Source organism: Martes martes (genome assembly GCF_963455335.1).
Source record: "Martes martes genome assembly, chromosome: 6".
Lineage (NCBI taxonomy): Eukaryota > Metazoa > Chordata > Mammalia > Carnivora > Mustelidae > Martes > Martes martes.
In genome coordinates this window covers 58,171,756-58,197,973 of record NC_137893.1, presented here as the reverse complement: position 1 = coordinate 58,197,973, position 26,218 = coordinate 58,171,756, and the positions used below count along the sequence as shown (strand labels likewise).

The following is a 26,218-nucleotide window of genomic DNA, read 5'->3' as shown; positions in this document are numbered from 1 at the left end:
GGTGGCGGTGTGGTGGACCGGCAGAGGAGCGGCTCGCAGGCGCCCGCCTGGCAGGAAACGTGTTAGCCTTCCGAGCCGTTGCTGCTTCTGAGGGTGGGGCTCCAGGGAGGGGACAGGGGCGGCCAGTCGGTGCTTAGTCCCTACGGCAGCCTCTTCTACTTTCCGGACTCTTGGCATCTCTTGCTCCATCAGGTAAGATAATGGAGTGGGAAAGGTCTTTGGCCCTGGGTTGGAGGCTCTGGTTGCCCAAGGCCACTTACACAGCCAACAAAGCAGGAATTCTAGGCTGTGCAACTTTTAGAAAGCACGCTGTTACGGGAGAATTTTTTTTTTTTTTTTTTTCCGCCCAAGCCCCCGATTCCCAAGCCTTCCAGGGTTTCAAGGGAAGGGAAAAACGTGCCTGACCTCCAAGAGCCGGGGCACCCGCACTTTGTTTTACATTGAACTGGAGAGCCCCAGGTCGAACTTGGGGCGATCGGCTCCGCTTTCTGGGCTGTCCCGGGGCAAGTCTCCTCTTTGCCAGCCTCCACGTCACCTGGGTCACCGGGGCCTCGCGGGTCAGTTCCTTATGCCGCGTTTGGGAGGGCCAGTGCACCGGTTGCTGCGGCTGGAACGCACCGACTTCACGGACGCTTCGATTCTCCCGGTCCCGGCTGGGGCCGGGTCTTGCGGCCTCTGGGACCCGCGGCAGCAGCCGCTCCACTCATTTGTAATTTGCACGGGCCTCAGGAAGTGCGGTTGGCGCCTCCCGGCTGTTGCTGGTGGGCGTGGGGGCAGCGGCCTGCGGGGAGTGGTGCGGGACAGGCAAGGGCTGGAAGAATGCGAAGCTCGTGGGTGCTTCAGCTTTCCGAGTACCGGGCGGCCAGGGCCACGGTTTACGCACAGTCATTCCCCGCCCCCTCTACCCGAGTTTATGGGACCAATGAGACAGCTCTTTAACTCTCCTTTGGGTGTTTACCTAAAATTTATTGCCGCTGTAAACAGTATTAATCACCGTAGTACTAACCTTCCCTTGGAGCGTTTCCGAGAGTGAATGGCAGTTCTTGGCACTGGCAGGTTTCTTGTACTGTTTCAAGCAGAGTGGCAAATTCTTGGCCCCTTCCCTTCCCTTTCCACTATCTTCAGCATTCCTGGGTTTTGGTTTCTAGTTTAAATGCATGGATAGTTTTAGTTCAAGGACGTATACGGCATTTCCATCATAATTACACGTTGTGGAAGGAACTTGTATTCTTACATTGTATAATTGCCAAATTGTTTTAAAATTGAAACATTAACTTTACCTTTAAGGCCACCCCCCTACCCTTTCACCCCCAAGTTTATTGCCACACCCGGATGGCTTGTGTTCCATATGACAGCCAGACAGACACATTCTGAAGAAACAGTTGCTGAATGCAGAGTTAAGGGTATTGGTTTTATCGAGGGATCTGGCTAAACTTTGCAAAGCATAATTCCAAGGGAACAGAAATCTGGAACAGTGGTAACAATAAAAGACAATTTATTGTATAGGGCTTAAAGTTTCTAAGGCAGTAATATCCCATTCATTTATTCTCAGTTTCTCACCCATCTTTGTGTGGAAGATGGTCTCTCTTACACTCTATAGATGTGCCCTGGGAAGGTCCACCCCAAGTCACACTGTCGGTGAAGAAACTTTGATTCTGTCTCCTGACAACCAATTATAAGTAGCAGCAGCATGTAGCAGGAGGTATCTTTTTCTGTGTGCTACTCAACCTGGGGTCCTCTACCCATTCCTGGCAACAGGTGACAGTCAGTGGCTCTCACTGCTCAAATGGCCTTCTTTGATTCACTCTCCTTCCCATTCTTTTCTTGTCCTCTGACCCTCTTTCTGCTGTATCTTTGTAGCGTATAAGGGCTTTTGATGATCAGGAAGAGAAAATTTGAGAAATTATCTTAGAGTAGTAAAATAAAAAAATGATAAATATTCACGTGTAAATGAAGTCTAGTGTAAACAGTTTTCTTTTTTATGGAGTGGGGAAGGTCTTTGGCAAGTGTTGAAGTGAAGACCCTTAGCTAAGACTAGTTATGAAGGAGAGTGTCAGATTATCTCTTAAAGGGAATAGTTGCTTTCCAGTAAAGAGAATTTTTGTTGGACCAACCTCATTTTCCATAATAAAATTTTATATGCATTCTTCTGAACAAAGCTTTAAATTCTTGAATAAATTAAAATGTACTTAAGAATTCAGCAAATCTTTTACAGGTAGGTACCCCCCCAAAAGGAACTTAGTCATATAATAATCCTGAAAATCTTAACAGTAGTAGAGAAATATAAAAAAGTGAGAAAGAGGGGCACCTGGGTGGCTCAGTGGGTTAAGCCTCTGCCTTCGGCTCAGTTCATGATTTCAGGGTCCTGGGATCCAGCCCCGCTTCGGGCTCTCTGCTCAGCAGTGAGCCTGCTTCCCTCTTTCTCTGCCTGCCTCTCTGCCTACTTGTGATCTCTGTTAAATAAATAAATAAAATATTTTTAAAACATGAGAAAGAGATTTCATACTCAAACTTTGGCAGATTGATGATCTAATCCACATGGTCCTCTCTCTAAGAGAGGGAAATTGTTCCTAAATCTTTAGTAGTCCACTAGTTTTCTTCTGCCTCAAACTGTTAAATACTTAAAGCATTTTTTCTAAGGTAATTTTGACTTCTTTATTATTAGAACACACCCTTTTTCCAACTGGTCAGGAAAAAATATATAATAATTATTTTCTACATATATTTATATTATAAAATAATATGGTATTTCTTTAAATGTTACAGATAATTAAACATATAAAATACTAAGTATTACATAAGTATGCCAAATGAAGCATATTATTAAATAATAAAACCACATGGTGTGTCCTTGAATTAAATAATTGAGTTGCCTAATCCTAGCTAGCAGTAAACTCTTGTTCTGATATATGTTGTAATATATGAATTAATATCCATTTTTTTTTAAGATTTTATTTATTTATTTGACAGAGATCACAAGTAGGCAGAGAGGCAGGCAGAGAGAGAGGAGGGGAAGCCGGCTTCCTGCTGAGCAGAGAGCCCGATGTGGGGCTCGATCCCAGGGCCCTGGGATCATGACCTGAGCCGAAGGCAGAGGCTTTAACCCACTGAGCCACCCAGGAGCCCCTAATATACACTATTTGCAGGTTAATATTTGGATGTGTTGACAGTTACATTCCCAACTAAATGATTAATTTATTTAATTGGCATTTGGGGTCCACTGAAGGGGCTGTTAGGATAGAGCCAAGTTGCTGAACTTAAGACTGAATGCTGATTGTGTTTGGGCTGTAGGGGCAATATATTCCAGGAACTATTAGGGCAATGCAGAGCTCTCATTATTGACATTCTTAAAGAAAAGGTGGTTGTGCCCAGTATAATCCTCAATTCTTTAAATTCTACAGATGATTCTAATTACTGAAGATTAAAATTATTTTATTGCTGGGGCACCTGGGTGACTCAGTCCATTAAGTATTGACTGTTGTTTTCTGCTCAGGTCATGATCTCAGGGTTGTGAGATTGAGCCCACCTGGGGCCCCATGTCGGGCTCCGGAGCTCAGTGCTGAGTCTGCTTGAGATTCTTTCCTCCTCCCTCCCATTCCCCTTCTCCTCCTCTTTCTGCTCTGGTGCTCTCTCTCTCAAATAAATAAATAAAATAAAATCTTTAAAATTATTTTATTGAGTGACAGCTATCCTCAGCAGAATTCATGTGATGTACCTTCTAGATTAAAATCTATGTCAGTGGGTATAATGTGTAACTATCCAGATTTTTATTGAATCCACACCATTTTTGAGATCAGACCTATATATCCAACTGCCTTCTTTGTTATCTGCCCTTATATAACTCAGAGGCACCTAAAACTCAGCAAGTCCAAACCACATTCATGATTCCTTCCACCAGTGGCTTATCTGCCAGTGTTCCCCAGCTCAGTGAATGACTCACCCTCCACACAGTTGCCCAAACCAAAACTGGGCAGTCATTTTGCACCTTAGTATTCTGGACAACTCATATCTAGTCAGTCCCCAATTGCTACTGACCTTCTGTATTTGATATTTAAATATCCCACATATCTACCCATTTCTTCCCATGTACCCTTGTTTAGACCACAGTCATTTCCTGCCTGTAATATTATACTAGAAAGGAGAGTAAACACCCATATGCTTTCTCCCCACTTACCATTTTTCAGCACTTACTTTCTTTCTCTTTCTCCTTCTCTCCCTGTATGTATGCATATAGGTAGATACCTATACATAGATAGGCATATGTTGTCCTGTTTGAACTGAAGTTGAAGTCATTATCACACTTCATAGGTAAATATTTTGTCAGGTGTCTCCTGTAGCCAAAGATACTTGCATAATGACAAAACCATGAACCGATACTAAGGAACTTTAATATTGATAGAAAAATTTTGTCTGATATATAACTTCGGTTCACATTTTTCATATTATCCCCCAAACATTCATTTTTTAAAGTCTAAATTCAGTCAAGGATTATACTTGGTTGTCATGTTTCTTTAGTCTTCTTTAACCCACAAAGTTCCCCCTCTCTCAGGTGTTTTTTTCATGATGTTGATAATTATAAGCAGTCCAGATTGTTTATTTTAAAGACCATCCAGTCTAGATTTTTCTGTTCATGATCAGCTTCATGAGGATACTACATAGATGAGGTGGTATATTTCCCGTTGTATCACATGATGCCCCATTATTGGTCATATGAAGTTTGATCACTTGGTTAAAGTTAGGAATAATTTTCCCCAAAATTCTGTTATGGAAAAGTTTCAAATATACAGAGGAATTGAAATAAATTTTTTTTCAACACCCATGTGCCCATGGCCTAGGTTCTTGAATGAACAATTGCTATATTCTGCTGTTGTCTTCATGGCTTCCTACTCTTCATTCTGGTCCACCTACAAACCAGAGTGATCTTTTCAGAAGGCAGGTCTGATCATGATCTGATTATGTTACTTCCCTGCTTAAAACCATCTTTTAGATCTCCCTTCCTCTTCAGAGAAAGATAAGAGCTTTGACCTGGTCTCCAGTGCCCTGTCGCCAGTCCTGTCTACCTACTTCACTTAGTTTGCCAGATTTCTCTCTTGGGTGTTTTCTCTCCAAAGACACAGGCTCAGCCTCTTGAATCCTCCATGAGTCTTCCTGACATGGAAGGCTCTTATTTTTCTCCTCCCACCTTTTTTTTTTTTTTTTTTTAATTAAATTTTTCTCATCACTGAAGGCTTGGCTCAAGTGTCACTTCTTCAAGAAAACCTTCTCTAATTGCCCAGGGCAGGTCCGAGTCCTCTGCTGTATGCTCATATGACTCTGTGCTTCTTATGTGTACATTTGTGACATATCAGTATTATAATGAAATAATTCATTATATAATTAACAGCTTAGTGTCTAGAAACTTCATCATAGCAGAGTCTGGGTCTCCTTTTTAGTCATATCCCCATTGCCCAGATCAGTGCCTGACAAATAGAAAATGCTGAGTAAATAGTTGCTGAATGAATGGTTAGTATGGATAACTATATGATTATTTATATTAAATAAAAATGTATGTATACATTTTTTTCCCAAGTCAGTACATTCCCTTTTCTTTTTAGGGATTGATGTCGACCTGGACCATTATAGAAAACTGGAAGTCTTAAGAAGAGGATTTACTACCGTCTTTGGATTACACTGAAACTCAGCAAAGATGGCCAAGTATGGAGAACACGAGGCGAGGCCTGATGATGGGCAGAATGAGTTCAGTGACATCATTAAGTCCAGATCTGGTAGGTAACGGAAGCTTAAGAAAATGATGGGTTATTATGTATAAACCACTTAAAAGACATACGTTTTTTGGCTTGTTCTTGTAAGACAAACTTCTTTTGAGAAACACGGTTCTGACAAATGACTATTACATTGTAAAAGGTAATGAGCTGTCTCTGAGTATTGTCTTAATTGCCAATCCATTTTGGTCTTATTATATGTTGATGGGCACTGCTTGGTGAAACCCCTACCTGTGGTTGAATGCTTTTCCTTGATGAGACCACCCCTTTCCACACAGACACACAGCTGAGCAGTTTTTTCTTGTTGGTCTGTTTTATGAAGTTGAAGGGATTACGTGCTTAAAATATGAAGTAGCCGTTTCTGGCAAGGTGGGTCTTCTAGAGTTTTGCTTCCTTTACTGTATATTCTCACCCTTGTCTGTTTTTGGTGGTCAGGGTTGGGTCAACAGGTGCCCCACCCTTGCTTTCCTTTTGGGACCTTTTTAGGAGTATTATGAAGGTACAGTTTTCACGTGGGTCCCCTAGGGCAGATTGATGCTTTTCATATGAACATTTCAGTTGGGGATCTAAGGATACCACTCCCTCCCTCAATCTTTTATATAACTGAGTGCTTTTTGACTCTGGCTGTACAAATGAATCAACTGGAGAGTTTTAAAAAAATGCAGATGCACTGGCTCCAGTCCAGACCTGTTGAATAATTTCTGTATTTTTTAAAAGCTTCAAAGAACGATTCTGAGACAGGCTCTAAGGGGAGATATTTTCGGGCAGGCAGGGCCTTTCTGAACTTTGGAAATTACACAGAACTCCACCCTGGGTGTGAACACTATACTTAAGTAACTTTGAGAGTTACTTTGAGGTATAAAATTATATCTAGTGTCACTTTAAAAACAGAAAAGGAAGCTAAACCCTGTTTTTGCTGTGTGAACTATCTTTATATTATGTTAGGATTCTGTTTCTTAATTATTTGAAATTACAAAAATATGTACTGAAAATAAGCTGTAAATTAACAGATACATATGTAAGACACACCTTTCCCTTTGTGATACTGGTGTCAGTTGACGGGTAAAGATTTTGGTTATTACAGTCTTGGCTGTAAATATGTAGCTACTATTGTATAACTTTAAGGATCTTTTGGGGGTACAGCTTAATATCCTGTGGTAAAGTTCACTCTCAGGATGTTTTATTCCTCTAAATTTCTTTTTGTTTAAGTGTTTTAGTAGTATATGAGACTGATGTGCTCGCTACCTACTGTGCTAATGAGGCACCTACTGAGTGTTTTAGTAGTATAAAGGGCAAGGTAGATATAAGGGATTATTAATATCTTCTTAAGAGCACAGAATATATCTGGAAATATGTAAATGTAACCAAGAGGAAAATAAAAGACACCACTCAACATATCCAGGCTTGTCATGTTCTATAAATTGTGAGGTGGTATATTCTTAGATAGTTTTCTGAGTCCATTACAGTAAGACCTTTGATATTTATAACTATGTATTTTAGCCATATCCTTAAAAAAGTCATTATATATAAGTTTAAAAATATTGGGTATATATGATGAGTACATAAAACTTCAAAACTCTTCTTTAAATTAAATATTATCATTTAAAGAGACTGACAATTCTCATACATTATTGGGGGACATTTGGGTAGAAATTATCACGTTTTTACCATATGCATACCACTTGGCTCAATAACTCTATTTTTAGAGTTTTCCCCTAGGGAATACACAGATATATAAGCAAGAAGTCGATCGCAGCATTTTTATCATAGAAAAAATTGGAAACACCATAAAAACCTAGAATTGAGGATTGGTTAAGTCATGATTTCCTTATGTATTTGTGAAATAGCACAAGTTCTGATGCATAATTCAAAAAAGGATGCCATGGGCAAATAACTTTAGGAAATAACTGTTTAACCTACTCTGTTCCTTTAGTGGAGGGCATCAGATCAGATCATATAGAATCTCAGTGGAGCTAGTTGAATTAGGGTATATCCATAAAGTAAAAGTTTGTACTTTTTGTACATAACTATTTTGTACATAACTTTTTGTACATAACTTTTTGTACATAACTATTTGTTATGGATGTGTGTAGACGTCCATTCTTATTATTGTTAAGTAAAGAATATGTGCAATATGAAGTCCTGTGTGTGGGAAATAGTTTTTTTAAGAAGACTTAGCAGAGCATACACTAAAATATTAATAGTGCTCATCTTGGCGTTGTGACATTATTTTTCTCTTTTTTGCTCATATGTATTTTCTAAAGTTCCTTAATGAGCCTGTATTACTTAGTTCTTATTAATTTTAAAGACTCTCACATTGCTTAGAGTGTTTTACTTAATTATTTAATTTATTTTTTAAAGATTTTATTTATTTATTTGACAGAGAGAGAGAGAGACAGCGAGAGAGGGAACACAAGCAGGGGGAGTGGGAGAGGGAGAAGCAGGCCTCCCACCCTAACACTGAGCAGGGAGCTCTACAAGGGGCTGGACCCCAGGGATCTGGGATCATGACCTGAGCCAAAGGCAGATGCTTGATGACTGAGCCACCCAGGCGCCCCAACTTAGAGTGTTTTAATACCAAAGCTATGACTGTTACTTCGGAGGCATCTACTTCAAAACACATTGAAAAGCTAGCTGTTGCATAGCTGAGATACGAATCACATTCTTTTCACTGGATTATGTTGCAAAAGCCAGTAGGTAAGTTTGGATTTGAATGGGCCTATTAGTCCCAATCTCTCTTTCCGGAAGGCACTTTTTTGATTCTTTTATGGTGAATACTAGTAGACAGTGGTCAGGTCTTATATAGTACTCTAAAATTTACATAGTGACTAGGGAGTGTTAGTTCATATCCTGTCAAAGGCATCATCTACCTATAAAGATCCTCCTTGGATGTGTTCTATGCTGAATTTGCTGCCTTTTCAGTTTTTTAAAAGAATATTTTCCTGTAAGAAAACTTGAATTCTAATCTGTTCCTCGATATTTCTCCCTTTTGGAGGACTGGATGGTGGGGAGAGGTAGAGATTGGGTGGGGAAAAAACTAATGTTGAGAATATATCGACAAACTTAATCTTTTGGTTTATGAAGATTCTTTTCTTTCCTCCCCAAACTTGAGTTTGGACAGTCTAAAAGCTGGCCTAGGAGAAATATTTGTGTATTTAAGTTATTAGGATTGTTTATATTACCCTTATCCAGTATTAATTTGTTTTATGCTCTGTGTGAGGTTTAAATATTTTTTCAAGTCCTTTGCACCATCTAAATGGATGTGTGACACTGGGAAGGTGATGAAGTAATGTCATGAATGTAAAAACTGTACACTTCTTTACGGTTGTAGTACCCTTGTCTTGGATTTGAGTGAATTTTAGAAAAGAACTTGAAAGGATATGACCTTTAATGGTTAAGGGTTGGATAAAAGTAGACCTTTCTGTTCCTAAGTGAAAGATACGTAAGTCGAGTTTGTCGTCAATGACTGCATTGTTTGATAGCCTCAATTAGTGAGCTTCAGAAAGCTTAACGAGTTAGTAATGATTTTGAGAGAGTAGGCCAAGAATTAGAGGTGTTTTTTGTTTGTTTGTTTGTTTTTGTTTCTGTGTGTGTGTGTGTGTGTGTGTGTGTGTGTGTGAGAAATATATTGGCAGTGGGGTGTGTGATGTGTAAGCTTCTGCTTGGGACATTTTAAGCATGAAATAATAAAACAATTTGAGATGCATATAAAGTCAAAGAATGTCCTTGTTGCTATTTCATTCTTACAATAGCTAACACACTTTAAAGCCAGTAATGGAGACTACATCATCCTTTTCTGTTCTCAGTGCTGTTGTGGTAATTTTTTTTGGCACAGAGACCCCTTAATGAGGGTCAACCTCAGGGCTAAAGGCAGGGTGTCAACTAGCTATAGGTAAGGATTTTGGCTATTTGGGGATTTGAATCAATAGATTATGTGTGTGTGTGTGTATATATATATATATATATATAGAGAGAGAGAGAGAGAGAGAGAGACAGGAAAGGGCCATTTGTTGAATGAATGAGGTGACCCACACAGTATTGTGTGATTCAGTATCCTCTTTAAAAGGCCTTGGGCAGGAAGCTGGAGTGTAACAATTTTATCATTTCTTCCTTCACCTTTTCTGTTCTTGCCTAATCCTGGTGTCTAATGGTTGAAGGAACGTTAGAGGCCATACAGCCGGCCATGCCTATGGCATGTCTGTACCCAGTCCCTGCTTGGACACGTCCAGTGATGGGATCACACTGATTATGGTGATGATGATGTTGGTGATAATTCTGGCAGTTTACATTTGTTGAACATAGACCACATGCAGATACAGTGCTATGAGTTTAATCCTAACAACCATGATTTTACACATGACACACATGAGTCACATAGAAATAGTTTGCCACACTGGCCTTCCCTCTATTTCTTCAAAGGCCCAGGGCCTTTGCATATCCCTCTTTTCCTTGTCTTTGTCTGTTAGGCTTCTTCTTGTCATTCAAACCTAGGTTTAAATATCATCACTGAGAGGTCTTTCCTGCTGACTTGAGAAAATAGATCTCCGAGGCATTCCTGACTGTATCATTATATTTAAGTTCCTTATATGTTCTTATTGCTATCTGGCATTTTTCTTCGCATGTCTGTGTTTGTGTGTGTGTGTGTGCGCGCGTGTGCGCACTAATGTCCTTCCAGCTAGAATTTAATTCCACAAGAGCAAGAACCAGTACATCCCTGACATCAGGCCCAGGGCCTAGCTGCTAGTAGATGAGCAATGAATGCTTAGTCAGTGAGAAAAGCTACAGAGCTAGAAAGTGCCAGAGCTGGGATTAGAACACAGGTGATCTGGAGTTCTGCATTTGACCTTTACATATTGCTGAGTCTCCTAATTTGTTAGGTAGCTTATTCCATTGCCGTTAGATGATTCTTCGTTTGTGCTGATCTATTGCTTATAAATTTTGCACAGTATTAATTTGGCTTATACATCCCTCTACCTCTTCCCTATATCCACCAGGGTTGGGGCCCTGGACCATGAGGTAGAGTTTCTCTAGGCCTCCTGACATCATAGCCCTGCCAAGGGAGGGCCAATTGTAGAAGACAACAGCCTGCTTCTACCAGGCTTGTCCTGGCCTTCCTTGGCTCCAGTCTCTGTCACTTTCTCTAAGAGTTAGCAAAGGGGAAATAATCAGACCACAGGCAGTCTTCTGGGTGGAAGGCAGAGAAATTGATAATTTGTTTCTGAGGTAAATTCCCTTTTCTTTTTTCCTCTGACTGCTGCTCAAGGCTTTTCACTGGCTGGTGAAAAAAACGTAGTGGATTTCAGATGCACTGCGATTTGGCACAGTTTAAGCCCTGGTCTGATGCCCAGATGGTTATCTCTGGGATTGAAAGGGTTGGTGGCGGTGGGGGAATGGGGGAGGGAAGAAAAGAGAGGCCAGTGAAATAAAAATACAATGAATTATTTAATATGGAATATTATACCTGGTTATTTAATAATATGGAATAATATGGAATAAATATTCCATATTTAATATGGAATATTAATACCTGGTTATATTTATAGCAGGTCTCCTGAAAATACACTGTTTGCAATAAAGGGAACTTGCTTAACAAGACTCAGTTTAATAAGAATTATGAGGAAGATCACGTTATTTGTTTATCTATTAGTGGCCTTTCTTTAGGAGGACGCTGGTTATGTTGCATTGAGGGATTCCTTGATCTTTTTTCTCTTGAATTTAAAGAAATACCTGTGAGGGGATTTTTCTGAACAGCTTAAAGGACTTTGAAAAATTTGTTCTCACCCCCGCCCCTCCGTAGCTTTACTTGGCTGGAATACCTGTGCTTTGGCGGGAGCTCTTAGAGCAGGTTTGTTTTTTCCCATGAGCCCTGGGGATTTGTGGGGAGGGATGGTAACCCTCTTGGAAATTAAACTCTGACAGCAGAGAGCAGCTATTCTTGTAATGCGTGTAAAAATATTCTCCATGTTGTCGCCTCATTATGCTGAAGTAGAGCAATCGTAGAAAAGTTTTCTGTATTAATGCAGTTCTCATGACCTGCTCCTGTGCTTGTGGAAGCTTGTAGGTGATCCATTCCCAATCAGGAAACATGAGTCGCTGAGAATGTTCTAAGCCATGGAAGTACATTAATTCTACGGACAGAATGGAAAACTCAATTTTATTGAACCTTACTTGAGGCCAGAAGTTTGAACTAGATGCTGATATGATGATTTTCTGGGAACAAGGGAACATGCAAGATCATGGCAGCCGTTGTAAATATTAGTTAAAATTTAATTGTGAAAGGATACGCAGATGGTTTCGGATGTATTGGCCAAATTGTCCCTTAAGCTGTGTGTGTAGGCAGAGGTATTACTATTACTATTTTAATTTTTTTTGGTATGCCTCAATTGCTTAATAAGAAATATACTGAAGTCAGTATTTGAAATATGAGTCATTATGAGTTTTTAAAATCTATTTACTCTTGAAATGATGGCTTGTGGACTGAGAAATCTAAGCCAGATCCAGCTCTTTCACTTTTGCTTCCTCTGTCCTTGGATTTGCTCATGTCAACTCTAGGAGGCCTTTGCACTGGGGCCTTTGAACAACCACCTGTCTAAAGTTTATTTAAATCCTGTAGGTCTTCTCTGTCAGAAGCTTATCCTCCTGGCCTGGTTAATAGGAAGAATTTTTTTTTTTTTTTTTTTTTTTTGTGAGTGCTCCTGTGGCAGCTAAGATTAAGGCTTGAGATGGTACAGTCTCACATTGGTTTTGAGAAATCAGTTTCTTTTAAAAAAAAAAATTGGTTCTATCATAGCTTTTGAGCTCAAAGTGTAAAGCAGTAGAATAATATTTCATAGGCGAATATTTTCAAATGAATTTTTCTTTTAATGGGGGAGCTGCCTGGTTAGTTATTATGATTTCTGTTGAGTTCAATAATTTTAGCATTTAATTATGTAACAATTTTTTTTCAATGAACAGAAAAAGCACCTAGTGACATTTCTTACATAGCAGAGAAGCCCGACAAAAAATGAACTTTGTATCTCTGAAGTGGTACGACTTTGAAATAAATACACCTGCTGTAGTGTAAAAAGTATTATCTGTGTAGATATTCTTTTTTAATTCCATACTTTTAATATTTGAGAATTTCTTTCATTCTACTTCCTAGTTAAGATTTTGGTATATGATATACATAACATATACTGGGGATGGGGTTAGCATTTTGAGGTTGATACTCATGGATTGGTTCTTTCGTTCTTCGTAAGCTATGTGTGAGTCATGTTATTTAACATTAATTCAGTAATTACCTAGATGTATATGTATGTTTTTGTTTTGCAAGTTGGGTTTTGGGCTCATTGCATGCAGTACTGCTAACTCAGGCTGCACATCAGAATCTCTCTTCTGGATTTGGATTCATTCGTGCTGGGAGGGGTCTGGGCATCTGGAGTTTTAACAAGCCCCACGGCTTTATGGAGAAAGAAGGCCAGTTTAAGACTGTTAGAACTGAAATGAAAATGGTCTGTGCATTTCAGAGGAGGAGAGTTTTTAATAGTAGTCAGATGTTGAAGTTTATTTCTATCTACAAACACTTCCCTTTAAACATTTTAAAAAGGCAATGGATTCTTGGTATTGGACATTTTTTCTTTTGCTTTATATGTTGAAGAGTTTGGCTTATGTTGAACAAAGGTAAAACCATGGCAGTCAGGGGAGTGAGAAATTTGGTGCATTTTTTATCATGTCCCCTTAAACCAGAAGATCATAGTAAAATATTCAGCAGCAAAGTATTTTTTCGTTGAGCTCCTTGGTCTTCAACTCAGTGAACTTAACCTCTTCCTGCTGTAAGTCTAATGTCATATCCTGAAGTCTTACATGGAGTCCTCGATCAAGTCATTGTAAAAACTTACTGTGTATATTTTCTAAGAAATTATTTCTAAGATATGTTTTTTGACTCATGGTGGGAAAAAATTCTCATATCCAATCCTGTACGTTAGTTTTCCTTTTTTTTTTCTTTTTAGTTAAGTTATAATTTATTCATACTGTGGAATAATTTGAGGTAAAAAATCAAGGTTTTTTTTTCCTGTATCAATATGGGGTAATTTCTAAGATGTGATACAAAGTATGAAACATAATCAACGTTTTGCTACTTTTCTTATATTCTTTAAGATTAGAGACAATATTACATATGTATTTCCCTCCCTCTTTTTGTATTTTAAGTAGGTGACATCTAATACTTATATTTAATATAACTAGACTTTCTTTTGATACAAAGTAATTTGCCTATCATTCTTTTAAAATGCACTCATTTTAAGAGAATAATTGTTTATTATGTCAAAGATGAATTAGGAGTTAAGTGACTTTTTGACCACTATAGCAAGTTCCTCGAGGATCTGTAAATATGCCCCAGAGGTCTTGAGATGTCCTTGTATACATTTAACTAAACCAAGCCAAACACCAAACTCCCACTCTTACAGTCCTTGAGTTATTTGCAGTAGTGTCTTTGAGCTCTATAACGTCTTTGAAGATATAGGAAGGGATTTTCATTTCTTCATTGATTATACAAGCTTTGGGGTGGATCAAAATGTGTACCTGCTCTTTTTTTTTTTTTAAATATTTTATTTATTTATTTGACAGAGAGAGCGAGAGCGAGCAAGTGGACAAGCAGGCAGAGGGAGAGGGAGAAGCAAGGTCCCCGCAGAGCAAGGGGCATAATACGGGGCTCCATCCTAGGACCCTGGAATAATGACCTGAGCCAAAGGCAGATGCTTAACCGACTGAGCCACCCAGGTGCCCCTGTAATTGCTTTTACACATGTCACTGTGTAGAATTTGAGGCAGGTGCAGAGATTTACTTGTCCTGCTGCTCCCCAAGGCAAGCCTCATATGTAAGTTCCCTTGCTGATCAAACCTGCCACCTACCAACCTGGAGTGGTCTGCTTCTGCTCTTTCTCTGGGCTCTCCTTGTGTTTTGTATATGGGAGCCAGTTTCAAATTTCATTCAGGGAACTCTTGAGGTTGTAAACGAACATATGCCCTTAAATTTTTTTAACTATTGCAAGTATTGACTCAGAGCTGGGAGAATGAATCAGAGTCTTGTTTTGTGTTGAAGGCTCCTGGCCTTATTCAAATGCCTTATTCAAAAGCCACCCTGGGGGGGGGGGGCTCTTAAATAAGTGAGTTCTAGTTTACTCTGTGACCCTATGTAGTTCCTTCAAAGGTGTTTAAAAAATGTCATACTGCAAAATGTAAGGATATTTATTTTTGTGTGTTTTTTTTTTTTTTTAAGATTTCATTTATTTATTTGAAAGAGAGAGAGATCACAAGTAGGCAGAGAGGCAGGCAGGGAGAGAGGGGAAAGCAGGCTCCCTGCTGAGCAGAGATCCTGATGTGGGGCTCAATCCCAGGACTCCGGGATCATGACCTGAGCTGAAGGCAGAGGCTCAACCCACTGAGCCACCCAGGTGCCCCTATTTTTGTGTTTTTACATGTGGCATCAGTGGCCAGTTCTATAAGATACCAGATTCTTACTCATCTATGAGATCCCATTTTAATACCATGTGAACAGAAAAAGATCAGAGTTACTTGAATTGTTTTAACTAATATGTGCTTTTTCAAGAGACTTAACCTGTTATAGGTTAGAGGAGTGTTCATATTTGCGGAATGCACATATATGCTTGCTCTCTCAGACTGGCTTTATTGAGCACTTGGCGTATGACAGATCTTATTCTGGGGACCTGGCATGAAGGCAGATTGCTCAGAGAGGGGAACTCATTTGCATGTATGTTTAAATGAAACATTGAGAGATGTCTGCCACCACTTTCTCTTTCTAGCTGCTCTGCCTTCCCCCTGTCACCACAGTACCCTGAGCGGGAGGCAAATGGCACCGTGGGAGGACTGCTCATGGTCCTTCTCTTGCCTTTGCGATATGGCTGGCTTCATTTTCTCTGCTTGGTTGTTTTTCCCCTCCCAAGCCTCCAGTTTTGAGACTTTCATTCTTCAAACAGCATAAGTGCCACAAAGCATTCTACTTTCGATCACCAAGCCAGAATCAATCTCTCCCTCTTGTTCAGACTTTGTTTCGATTTTTGGCTCTTGCTTGTGTATGGTCCATGCTTCCCCAATTTGATTTTTCAATGCCAGCCTTTAGCTTAGTCTCCACACACAGCAAGTGCTCAATAAATGCTTACTGTGTACTTTATTTAGTGTTGTTTAAAACAAAAAAAATCAGACTTCCTTATATACATACCTTAATCAATCAGCAAATGTCTTGTTCAGTCATTATTGCTAGGTGATGGGCTCAGAGGTGAGCAAGACATATGTTGGTTCTTAATATGCTCTCAAGCTAGTTGGGAGGAGAGGAATGAACAGACATCTTGCACAAAAAACAGTGTAATGCACACAACGCCATAGGAACATGGAAGGAGTGAGGACAAGCTCTTGTGTTGGTGGGAACGAGGTTATGGCTGGTGATAGCACCTTAACAGGAGGGAATTTGAGGTATGCCTTGAAGGATGCTTAGTATACTTATGGACAGTAAGGGAAGGACCTGCCAGATGGGTAAAAAAGAACAATGCATTTGGAGTTTGTAGCTGGTAGGTGAGTGTGGCTGGGGCATTGTGGATGGTGGGAGATTGGGGCCATATTTTAAGAGCTCTTTTGAAGCTGGTTAAAGGGTTTGATCATTTCGCTCTAGGGAGCCACTACAGGATTTTAAGTAGGTTAATGATGGGCTTAGTACTATTTTTCAGAAAGATAATTTGGTTGGCAGTGTGAAAGGTAAATTTAGAAGGCAGCGGAGTTAGAGGGAGGCTGGGGAGCAGGTAAGGGTTGTGAAAATAATTGAGGTTAGAAGTTATGGGGGCTTCAACCAAAGTGGTAGAGGTGGAGAATGGAGTAGGGAAAGGACCTGGAAGATGGTTAGCAGTTAATACAAACCTGTGAAGGTGCACTGTAAACTTCACCTTCGTGGGATTTGTTTTATATTTTTCAATCGGCTGCAGAGTTTTTTTCAAATCATGTTTAATTCAGGTTCTCAGCACTTTTAATTACTAGCTTTTTCTCCAGAATGAACTAACTTACTTACTTTCTTTCTTTTTCTTTCCTTTTCCTTCCTTCCTTCCTTCCTTCCTTCCTTCCTTCCTTCCTTCCTTCCTTCCTTCCTTCCTTCCTTCCTTTGCCAGGCAGAGAGAGAGGAGGAAGCAGGTTCCCTGCTGAGCAGAGAGCCCAATGCGGGTCTCGATCCCAGAACCCCGGGATCATGACCTGAGCCAAAGGCAGAGGTTTTAACCCACTGAGCCACCCATGCACCCCCCAGAATGAATTTTCTTAACTTGCTTTGTTTCTACATTTTCTTTTATTTATTTATTTATTTATTTCTTTATTTATTTATCTTTTTTTAGAGCGGAGGAAGGGGAGGTGGGGCAGAGGGAGAGGGAGAGAGAGAATCTTAAGCAGGCTCCACACCCAGTGCAGACCCTGATGTGGGGCTCAGTCTCACCACCCTGAGATCATGACCTGAGCTGAAAGCAAGAGTCAGGTGCTTAACCCACCAAGCCACGCCGGTGCCCCTAATTCCTACATTTTAAAAATTTATTTACTTATTTATTTGACAGACAGAGATCACAAGGAGGCAGAGAGGCAGGCAGAGAGAGAGGAGGAAGCAGGCTCCCCGCTGAGCAGAGAGCCCAATGTGGGGCTCGATCCTAGGACCCTAAGATCATGACCTGAGCCGAAGGCAGAGGCTTTAACCCACTGAGCCACCCAGGTGCCCCTAATTCCTACATTTTAAAGTAACTTTACTCATCAGTTACACTGACTACTGCTGTTTTTTCTGAAGTCTTGTCTCTTGGCCAGTTTGTTTCAGTAACTTTGAATTACATTGTTTCAGTAGTAGTACTTTTTCTATAAGTATATTCTGAAGGAAATGTTGTGCTTCAGAAATAAAAAGTAGGTTAAAATGAGAAGAAAGAGAAAGTTTATTCATGTTTATTTAGTATACTATAAAAGTTCTTTGAGATGGTAGCAAAAGAAAGGTAATATTAATCTCATCTTACAGTGCAGATAATAGTCTTGGACAGCTAAAAGAAAATCTGTATGCAAAATGAGCCTGGAAAACTATTTCAGAGGAACTTTGAAGAGTAGAATGTTTCATGTGACTCTGAAGATAATGTCATCCTGTATTACTAATTTCAGCTCCAACAGATAGGCTAGAGTAAATGCAAATTAAAAATAAATTAAGAACAGATGTTGAGCAATACCTTTCATTTAGGGAATAATTAAATAGTGGAAAGGTCATTGGAGTTCAGTCAATAAAGCTGAGATACTCAGAACTCATAATTATTCAAGTAACAGATGCTTTTCTTAATATGATGCTTTGCTATGGAGGTTCAGATAATAGGAGAAAGAAAAGACTGTTATTGTTGTATTGTTTTTCTTCTGAGTACCATCTTCCAAATTCTTTTATTCAGTAGGCTAACTTGAAATTCTGGTAAATAACCTGGTATCTCAGAATGGTGGTTCTCTTGACCTTTAAGACAAATTAAAAGGTCTCATTTGAAAAGTATGCATCGTTGGGTTGGGCATTGGTGGTGTCTGAAGTTTAGATTTGGACAGTTCAACTGTCCCTCTTGGTCATGAATCTAGCTTTCTTTGAGATTCAACTGTATCTTATGTTCTGGAGATCGTTAGGGAAGGACTTGTCTGATTCTCTGTATCTGTATTTATCTATTTACTTTATCTAGTCTGTGAAAGACATTTTGTTTACTTTTAATTTTTTTTTTTATTTTAAAGATTTTATTTTTAAGTAATCTTTATACCCAACCTGGGGCTCAAACTCACAACCCCAAGATCAGGAGTAGTATTGCTCTACCAACTGAGCCAGCCAAGCATCCCTGTAAAAGACATTTTGAATGGTATTTTGTTACCTTGCTTGTACTATGTGTCAAGCCCTTGAACTGGCACAGTGCAATGAAGACATAGTTGTAATTGTCCATTGTTTTTCATCCAAGAAGATGGATCTCATCAGATTTGCTGTTCAGGAGAATAGATGCCTTGGGTTGGGATGGTGGATGGGGCCAGGCTGGATGCCTGGAAGACTGCTGTGTGACTGAGACAATTGAATGAATGGTAAGCAATATTTTTGGCCTGAACTAAGGGGTGGTGATGGTGATAGAGGAGAGAGGTGAGATGGAAAGCTGTAGGCGGGAGACAGACTTAATGGGACATAGTGTAGGAGCAGTCTGCCTTCTGCTTCAACACTTGGCAGGTAAAGTTTTACTATTAAGGTTTTGGTGTGAAGGAGGTGGGTAGGGGGATATATTTAAATATATATCTAATGTATAGGACATGGAGAGATACACACACACACATATATAGAGAGAGATATATAGGTATATATATATCTATATATATAATATATATATAATCTCCCAGGAGAGTGGCCTGGGCAGGGATCACATCCTTGAGAATTGGCAGCTGGATTCTTGGCTATTTTCCTCACTAGTTCATGGAGCTCTTTTAAATATATTCTTAAAATTTCTCAAAATTTCATCAGGAACTGGTTTATTTCTCTTTGTATTTTCTGAGATTTTTGACTGACCCTAAAATGAGCCTCTGGAGAAGGAATTTAAGAGATGGTAGATTATGGCAATGGAAGATGAGAAATTAGGTAGTTTTTGATTTTTATTATTTTTTTAAAAGATTTTATTTTTATTTATTTGACAGCTAGAGATCACAAGTAGGCAGAGAGGCAGTCAGAGAGAGAGGGGCAAGCAGGCTCCCCGCCGAGCAGAGAGCCTGATGTGGGGCTCGATCCCAAGACCCTGAGATCATGACCTGAGCTGAAGGCAGAGGCTTAACCCCCTGAGCCACCCAAGTGCCCCGACTTTTATTATTTTTAACAGATAATTGGTGCTTGACACCTTGGGAGTTGACTATATATTTATCTCCCAGGGTCATAAGAAGCCTACTTGCAGATGTTATCCTAGCTAACTGGGTTGGCTTGGGAAGGGAGAGGGAGGGGTTAGGAAATGCTTACAGTGTGTGTAATTTTTTTTTTACAAATGTGTCTGTGCACATTTGCTGGGTTAAAGTGTCCACGGTTTTCATTATATTGTTATAGGAGGCCTATGACCCACCCAAAAGTTGAGTCTTATTAGGGTTGTGTCTCTCGTGGGGTTTCAGTCTTTTCTGATGGAAATGAAATGGGCAGTCCGTACTCTGACATGAGTGGTCCCACACTATTGAAACAACTCAGGTTCTGGACATTATGTTATAGCCCCTGTTGTTTCAGAGTCATTCAAGCAAAGGGCCTGATTGCTAGAATTAGGATGAGTAGACACAAAGTTTGAAGGGCAAAATTTCTGATAATGTTTGACCTAGTTTTGCATATAATGAATTTTTATTTGTTGATGAATCTTTCTCTTTTGTTGCTAAAAGTGGCAAATAATCAGACATAAATTACTAATTAACAGTCTGGTTCAGATTTTTTTTTTTTAATTAATGGAACTTGTGCTTCATCAAGCTTAGGTGGAGTGGGTATCATAATGCTTTATTTTTTCTAACATCAAAGGTAGTTTCTTTTTAAAAATGTTATATTTGTCACTTGAAAACAGGCCATTCTCTCCTATACTCACAGAGTAAGAGTAGCAGGTCTCCCTGGAGGACTCTACTATCTGTCTTTTACATTCGGACCAGACCCCCTGCCTCCAACTTAAATTTCATGTCATCAGACTGCATCACCACCTAAAGCTCATTGCTGAGATGCTACTCTGTCCCCTTATCATTCCTGCTTATTTCCTCGTGACTTTAGCTCCTGGTTCACTGTCACGGTCTCTAAAAGTTATTCTTGTACTTTGATTTCAATGTAAGCATAGATGATCCTTCCAACACTCCATCTCTCAGTTTTTGAACTTCTCTTTCTAGTGATCCTAGCTTCCATGGTGATGGTAATATTTTGGCAAAACTATGTTGTCATCTATGCCTGTGGCCCCTCCATAATCTGAATTTTAAGTGTCACACTTGCTGCCCATCATGTTGGATTCTTCGGGCTCACTCCCTCTTATATCACAACTCCAGCAGTCTCTGATCCAGTGGGATCTGTAATTCCTTGCACCTACCACCATTATGGTGTTGCCCATTCCTTCAGATCCCCTCTTTGCTCTTTACTGAGCTTCCGTGGTCAATCACAAGCACTCCTTTGCTTTCCCTGTCTTTCTTCTGTGTCATAACTGTGTTAGACTCCACCCCTGGTTAAATCTGACTCTTCCCCTACTCTGTACCAGCCCCTATGCAGAGGGGTGAGGCTGGAGAAAAACAAAACCCTAATAATGCCTTCAGTGAAATTCATGATCCTATGTGAGACTGTAAGGCTGCTTGGCAGTCACTCTTGTGCTGTTCTCCATGATTATTTCACACGTCTTCTCTTTCCTGAAACATTCACCCCTTCCTCCCAATCCTGATGCTTAGCTGATGACTTTGCCTGTTCTTGTCCTAAGAAAATTGAAGTAAACTGAGGAGTCCCCTGCCTCCAACCAGCAACTTCCCAAGGCCACCCCAACCATGCTTCCTCTTGCTTGCTCAAGGACATCTCCTCTCTACTATTTCCCTCTCTAGTGGAGCCCTTCCATTAGCATTCAAGGTATTATTTTTCCTCTCCTAAAAGAACTGTACTCTTGATCCCACCTCTCTCTCCAGCTATCACATTTCTCTCTTGTCCTTTATGAAAGAGTTCCTCAAGGATTTTATATGCCTATGGTTGCAATTTCTCTCCATTCATTCTCTCTTAAAACCACTTCAAACAGGCATAGCCCCTACCATTCAACTAAAAGTGCCCTGAAAGTAGCTACGGATTTCCCTATAGCTATCCAGGGGTCAGTTCTCAGTCTTTATTTTATTCATTTCTCCGTAGCATTGACACAGGTGATCATTTCGTCCCCCACAAAGCACTTTTTTTTCACTTGGCTTCTAGAATATCTCACACTCTTGTGGTTTCCCTCTCGTTCTCCTTTTGCTGATTCTTTCTCCTGATATTGGAGGGCATAGTCCTTGGACCTCCTCTTTCTTCTACTCACTCCCTTTGTCATCTTTCATCTCCTGGTTTGAAATACCACTGGGCGCTGGACTCACATTTCTAGCTCTGGCCCAGCGCTCTCCTGCCACACCGCATACTTCTGTTTCCTGTCGTCCATTTGACAGCTCCCCATCTGAACTCCTGATCTCCGCCCGAGGCAAATCTGATCCCACACTCTTGCCTGTCCCTCTTAAAGTCAATCTGTTTCTCCCAGTCGTTCAGGTTGAACATTTTGGAGGCATCCATGTGACTACAAGGATTCTTTCTCTTAGAAACACGTCTGGTCAGTGAGCAAATCCTGTTTATGCGGAATCCAGTCATGTTGTACCAACCTTCACAGTTACTGCCCTGGTGTAGGCCACCATTATTCTTGCCTGGATTTCTGCAGTGACCTCACTGGTCTTCCTGTTTCCCCCTTTGTCCCACTGAGGCTGGTCTCAGCCACCAGCAGAGTGAGCCTTTTTAAAATGGAAACAGATCCTATCATCCTGTGTTCACAATTCTGCAGTGACCTCCCATTTTACTCACAATAAAAGCTGAAGACCTTACAGTGATCCACAGGATCCTGAGTGATCCTGCCTGACTTTGTCTCCCCTTACACTTTTGCTCATTGTCCACAGCCAGTGGTCTCCCAGTTCAGGGCCTTTGCCCTGGTGGCCCCTGCCTGGAGCGTTTGGCCCTCCAGTGACCGTATGTGTGACTCCCTCTTCTCCGTGACCCACCTGACCATGGGTGAAAACTACAAAGCCTCCCGTCTTCAGCACTCTGCACCCCTTTCCCTGGCTGTATTATGTTCTCTAGCACTTGCCACCTGCTAGCAGCACCCATGACAGTTTCCTTGTTGGCCTGCTAATGTCTGTCTCTCTTTTTTTTTTTTTTTTTAAGATTTTATTTATTTATTTGACAGACAGAGATCACAAGTAGGCAGAGAGGCAGGCAGAGAGAGAGAGGGAGGAAGCAGGCTCCCTGCTGAGCAGAGAGCCCGATGCGGGGCTCGATCCTAGGACCCTGAGATCATGACCCGAGCCGAAGGCAGAGGCTTTAACCCACTGAGCCATCCAGGTGCCCGTAATGTCTGTCTCTTTCCACTAGAAACTCTAGAGGGCAGGGTTGTCTGGGTTCAATCACTAGCATCTGGAGAAGTACCCGGCGCATAGCATATGCTCAATTAAATATATGTTGAGTGACTAAACAAATGGTGTTTTTTATTGCTTTCAACAAGTGTGTAATCCCTGAGACAAATATCATCTTGATCTATGTTGTTTCTTTATTGCACTGATTGATAGCTCCATGCTAGCCTGTGACTGTTTCCTAAACGTGGACTGGCGGACCACTCGGTGTTTTCTTCAGTAGTCACATGTGAAGTGAGAAGGCCAAGGCCAATATAAAGTAGATGTGTGTCGCTGCGGGGTTGTCATCTGCACTTTCTTTTCCAGGTTTGTTCATTATTCTGAGAATATGATCATTTATCGGGCATGAGAATTCCCATTTAATGAAACGATGGTGAACAGTATCCTTGGAGACGAATCCTGGCCTCAGGAAGCTTTCTTTAGGTTAAGTATTCCAAAAGGGCCCAGGAATAGGGTTCTTGAAAGTGAGGATGCGAATATTTTGCTTTGTTCTGTGATTTGTATCTTCTCTCCCTCTTTTTCTCCTCCCTCCACTCCCCCTCCCTGCTTGTCTCCCTGCCTCCCTCCCTCCTTTTTTTTTCTTACTTTCTTTAGTCTTACTTCTTTAGTCTCAGAAGTCCTTCTGGAAACGAATTTTAGATGGAGACTCATTTTAGAAATGTGATAATACATGCCTATTCTCTTTCTCTCTTTCAAAGATTTTATTTATTTATTTGACAGAGAGATTGAGAGAGAGCACAAGTAGGCAGAGCAGCAGGCAGATGGAGAGGGGGAAGCAGGCTCTCCGCTGAGCAAGGAACCCGATGTGGGGCTCGATGTGGGGCTCAATCCCAGAGCCCTGGGATCCTGATCTGAGCCAAAGGCAGCTGCTTAAACAAAGGAGCCACCCAGGAACCCCTATATTGCTATTCTCTTTAATGCAGGGAAAACAGGCAGGGTGTAGCTTTTTATAAAGCAGGGTTTGGGGGATAGAAGTGGCAGGTAGTTCATCCCAGCCCTTGAGGGTTCTTCATGGGTTTTGGAACATAATTTACAACCACTGCTTTAGTTGAGGGGCACCTGGCTGGTTCAGGGGGTGGAACATGGGGCCCTTGATCTTGGGCTTGTGAGTTTGAGACTCACATTGATTATAGAGATTACTTAAAAATAAAATCACTGTTTTCGTTGATAAATTCTAGAAAGCTTGCATGCCCTATTAAAAACAAAAATCTTACCTTAGTCTCAGAGGAGTTTGGTTCTAGTTTTGGTTCTGCAAATAATGAGCTTTATGACCTTGACTAAATCACTCAGTCTGCACAATTAATTGATTTGTTTGTAAGGTTAGGCGTGTGGACCAGATGACCTCACACTGATCACTTTATTAGCTCCAGAGAACCAAATTGCTAACGCTTAATTGTTGAAGTGGCACTAATGAAGCCTTGTGTTTTATTATCTTCTTCCTCATTGCTGTAATTTCAGTTTTGTGTGTACTGATTTTGTGACCTTCTCAAATATTGTATACACTTGGATTCTTACAAGCAATATTGTTTTGGGGATTATAGAAGGGATTATGTGATAGCATTTGGGAGAAGTGTGTTATCTCTAAATTGGGTTAGGTATCAATATAGCATGATATTATTTTACACGAGATTTAAAAAACAGTATAAGAAAATCCTACAGTATTTAAAAATTTTATTAGCGCTCTCTTGTAGCTTGTAATACATCTCTGAATAGTGGTTCAGAGTTGCATTAGATGATGTTGTTTTGAATCTGAGCATGGCTACATATTGGCTTTGTGAACTTGGGCAAATTGCTTAGCTGCTCTGTGCTTGTTTCCTTATCAATAAATTGAGGATAATAGAAAGTTGTAAAAATTAAAGAAATTAATATATGTAAAGCACTTTGGTATATAACAGCACTCATTAAATATTAGCTCTTACCAACATAATATAAATGCTTAGTATAATTATGAGTATATACTTTTCAGTCATTTAAAATAAGCATGTAACAATAGTTTTAGTCATATCACACAAGCAAAATTTGTGTTTTTCTTTCCTAAGTAGATCCAGAATTTTGCTTATTATTATTGTTATTGTTATTGCTCTTTTTCAGTAAGCTCTATGCCCAATATGGGACTTGAACTCATGACTCTGAGATCAAGAGTCACATGCTCTACTGACTTAGCCAGCCAGGTGCCCCCAGAATTTTGCTCTTAAAAAAATTTTTTTTTTGTATTTAATAAGAAGACCTTCTAGCATTTAATTTTAGGTCATTTTATATACTTTTTGATGCCATGGTTAATTTTCATATGGAGCTCACTTTTTTCTTGTGTGTTTATTGTATATTTGATACATTTCTCTGGTAGGATTTTTGAAAAAATAACTCTATCCATATACAATTCCTCCTCCCTTCCCCCATTTCTTTTCTTCCCCCTTCTTCAAAGGCTTGGTACTGTACTCTTTGTATGGGGTCACTATAGTTGACTCATGGTTCGTCTAAGCATACCTCCTGGAATCTAATTTACAGCCAGTTTATTTAGAGCATTTGCAAATCTGTTCGTGAGAGAGAGGCTACACTCCTGTACCAGAGAAACCTTAACATTCAGTGGCTCAAATAAGATCAAGGTTTGTTTTTCTGTCACCTTACACTTCGGAATTGGTGGGTGGCTTTGGTGGTTCTGGTCTGTAGGGCCTCTCAGGGATCCTGGTCCCTTCTTTCTTGTTGTTTGCCAATCCACAGTGTTGTCTCGTCTTCTTGGTTGTGGCTGGCCCCTCAATACCGTGTCCAAGTTCTAGTCCAAAGAAAAGGGAGGAAAGGAAGGAAAAAAGCAATTTCCTTTGTGAAGGATGTGACCTAGCAGTTGTGGGTTCGAGTCCCTTGGCATCCCATTGGCTGCAGCCATGTCACGTGGCCTGCCTCGGCGCTTGAGAAATGGGTTTTGCTATGAGGTGACCCTGTGCTGAGCTCAAACCTTGGGGGAGAGGGCGAGGCTGGATTTCTGATACCAAAAAGAAGGGGAGAATGGATCATGCTAAGTATACTTTTATAACAATTTGGTGAGCCTGGTTTGAATTTCAGAATTCTCCAAGTCCTCAGAGTTCTGTGCCGGAACACCGTGGCAGGGAGAGCTGGTGCGGACTCTCGCCTTTGTTTTCCCCTGTGGGCTTCGTTCTGCACTGAGGAAGCCTTTGTGCACATGTCGCTGGTCACCCTGGCCAAACATCTGTGGCCTCTCTCCTATCCCACCTGGACACTGTGGTGCGAGAAATGAGCTCCTTGGGAAGTGAGCGCAGGGCTTACTGGGGCAGG

The 26,218-nt window shown here is 40.5% G+C and overlaps 1 protein-coding gene across 1 annotated transcript in view; it reads left to right on the top strand.

Annotated features, from left to right (window-relative positions):
- UTRN (utrophin) overlaps positions 1 to 26,218 on the top strand; it is a 498,673-nt gene that overhangs the window by 987 nt on the left and 471,468 nt on the right. The window contains exon 2 of the mRNA XM_080807218.1: positions 5,595 to 5,765. Coding sequence (XP_080663344.1) covers positions 5,687 to 5,765 — 79 coding nt within the window. The 5' untranslated portion in view covers positions 5,595 to 5,686. The remainder of the gene's footprint in view (positions 1 to 5,594; positions 5,766 to 26,218) is intronic.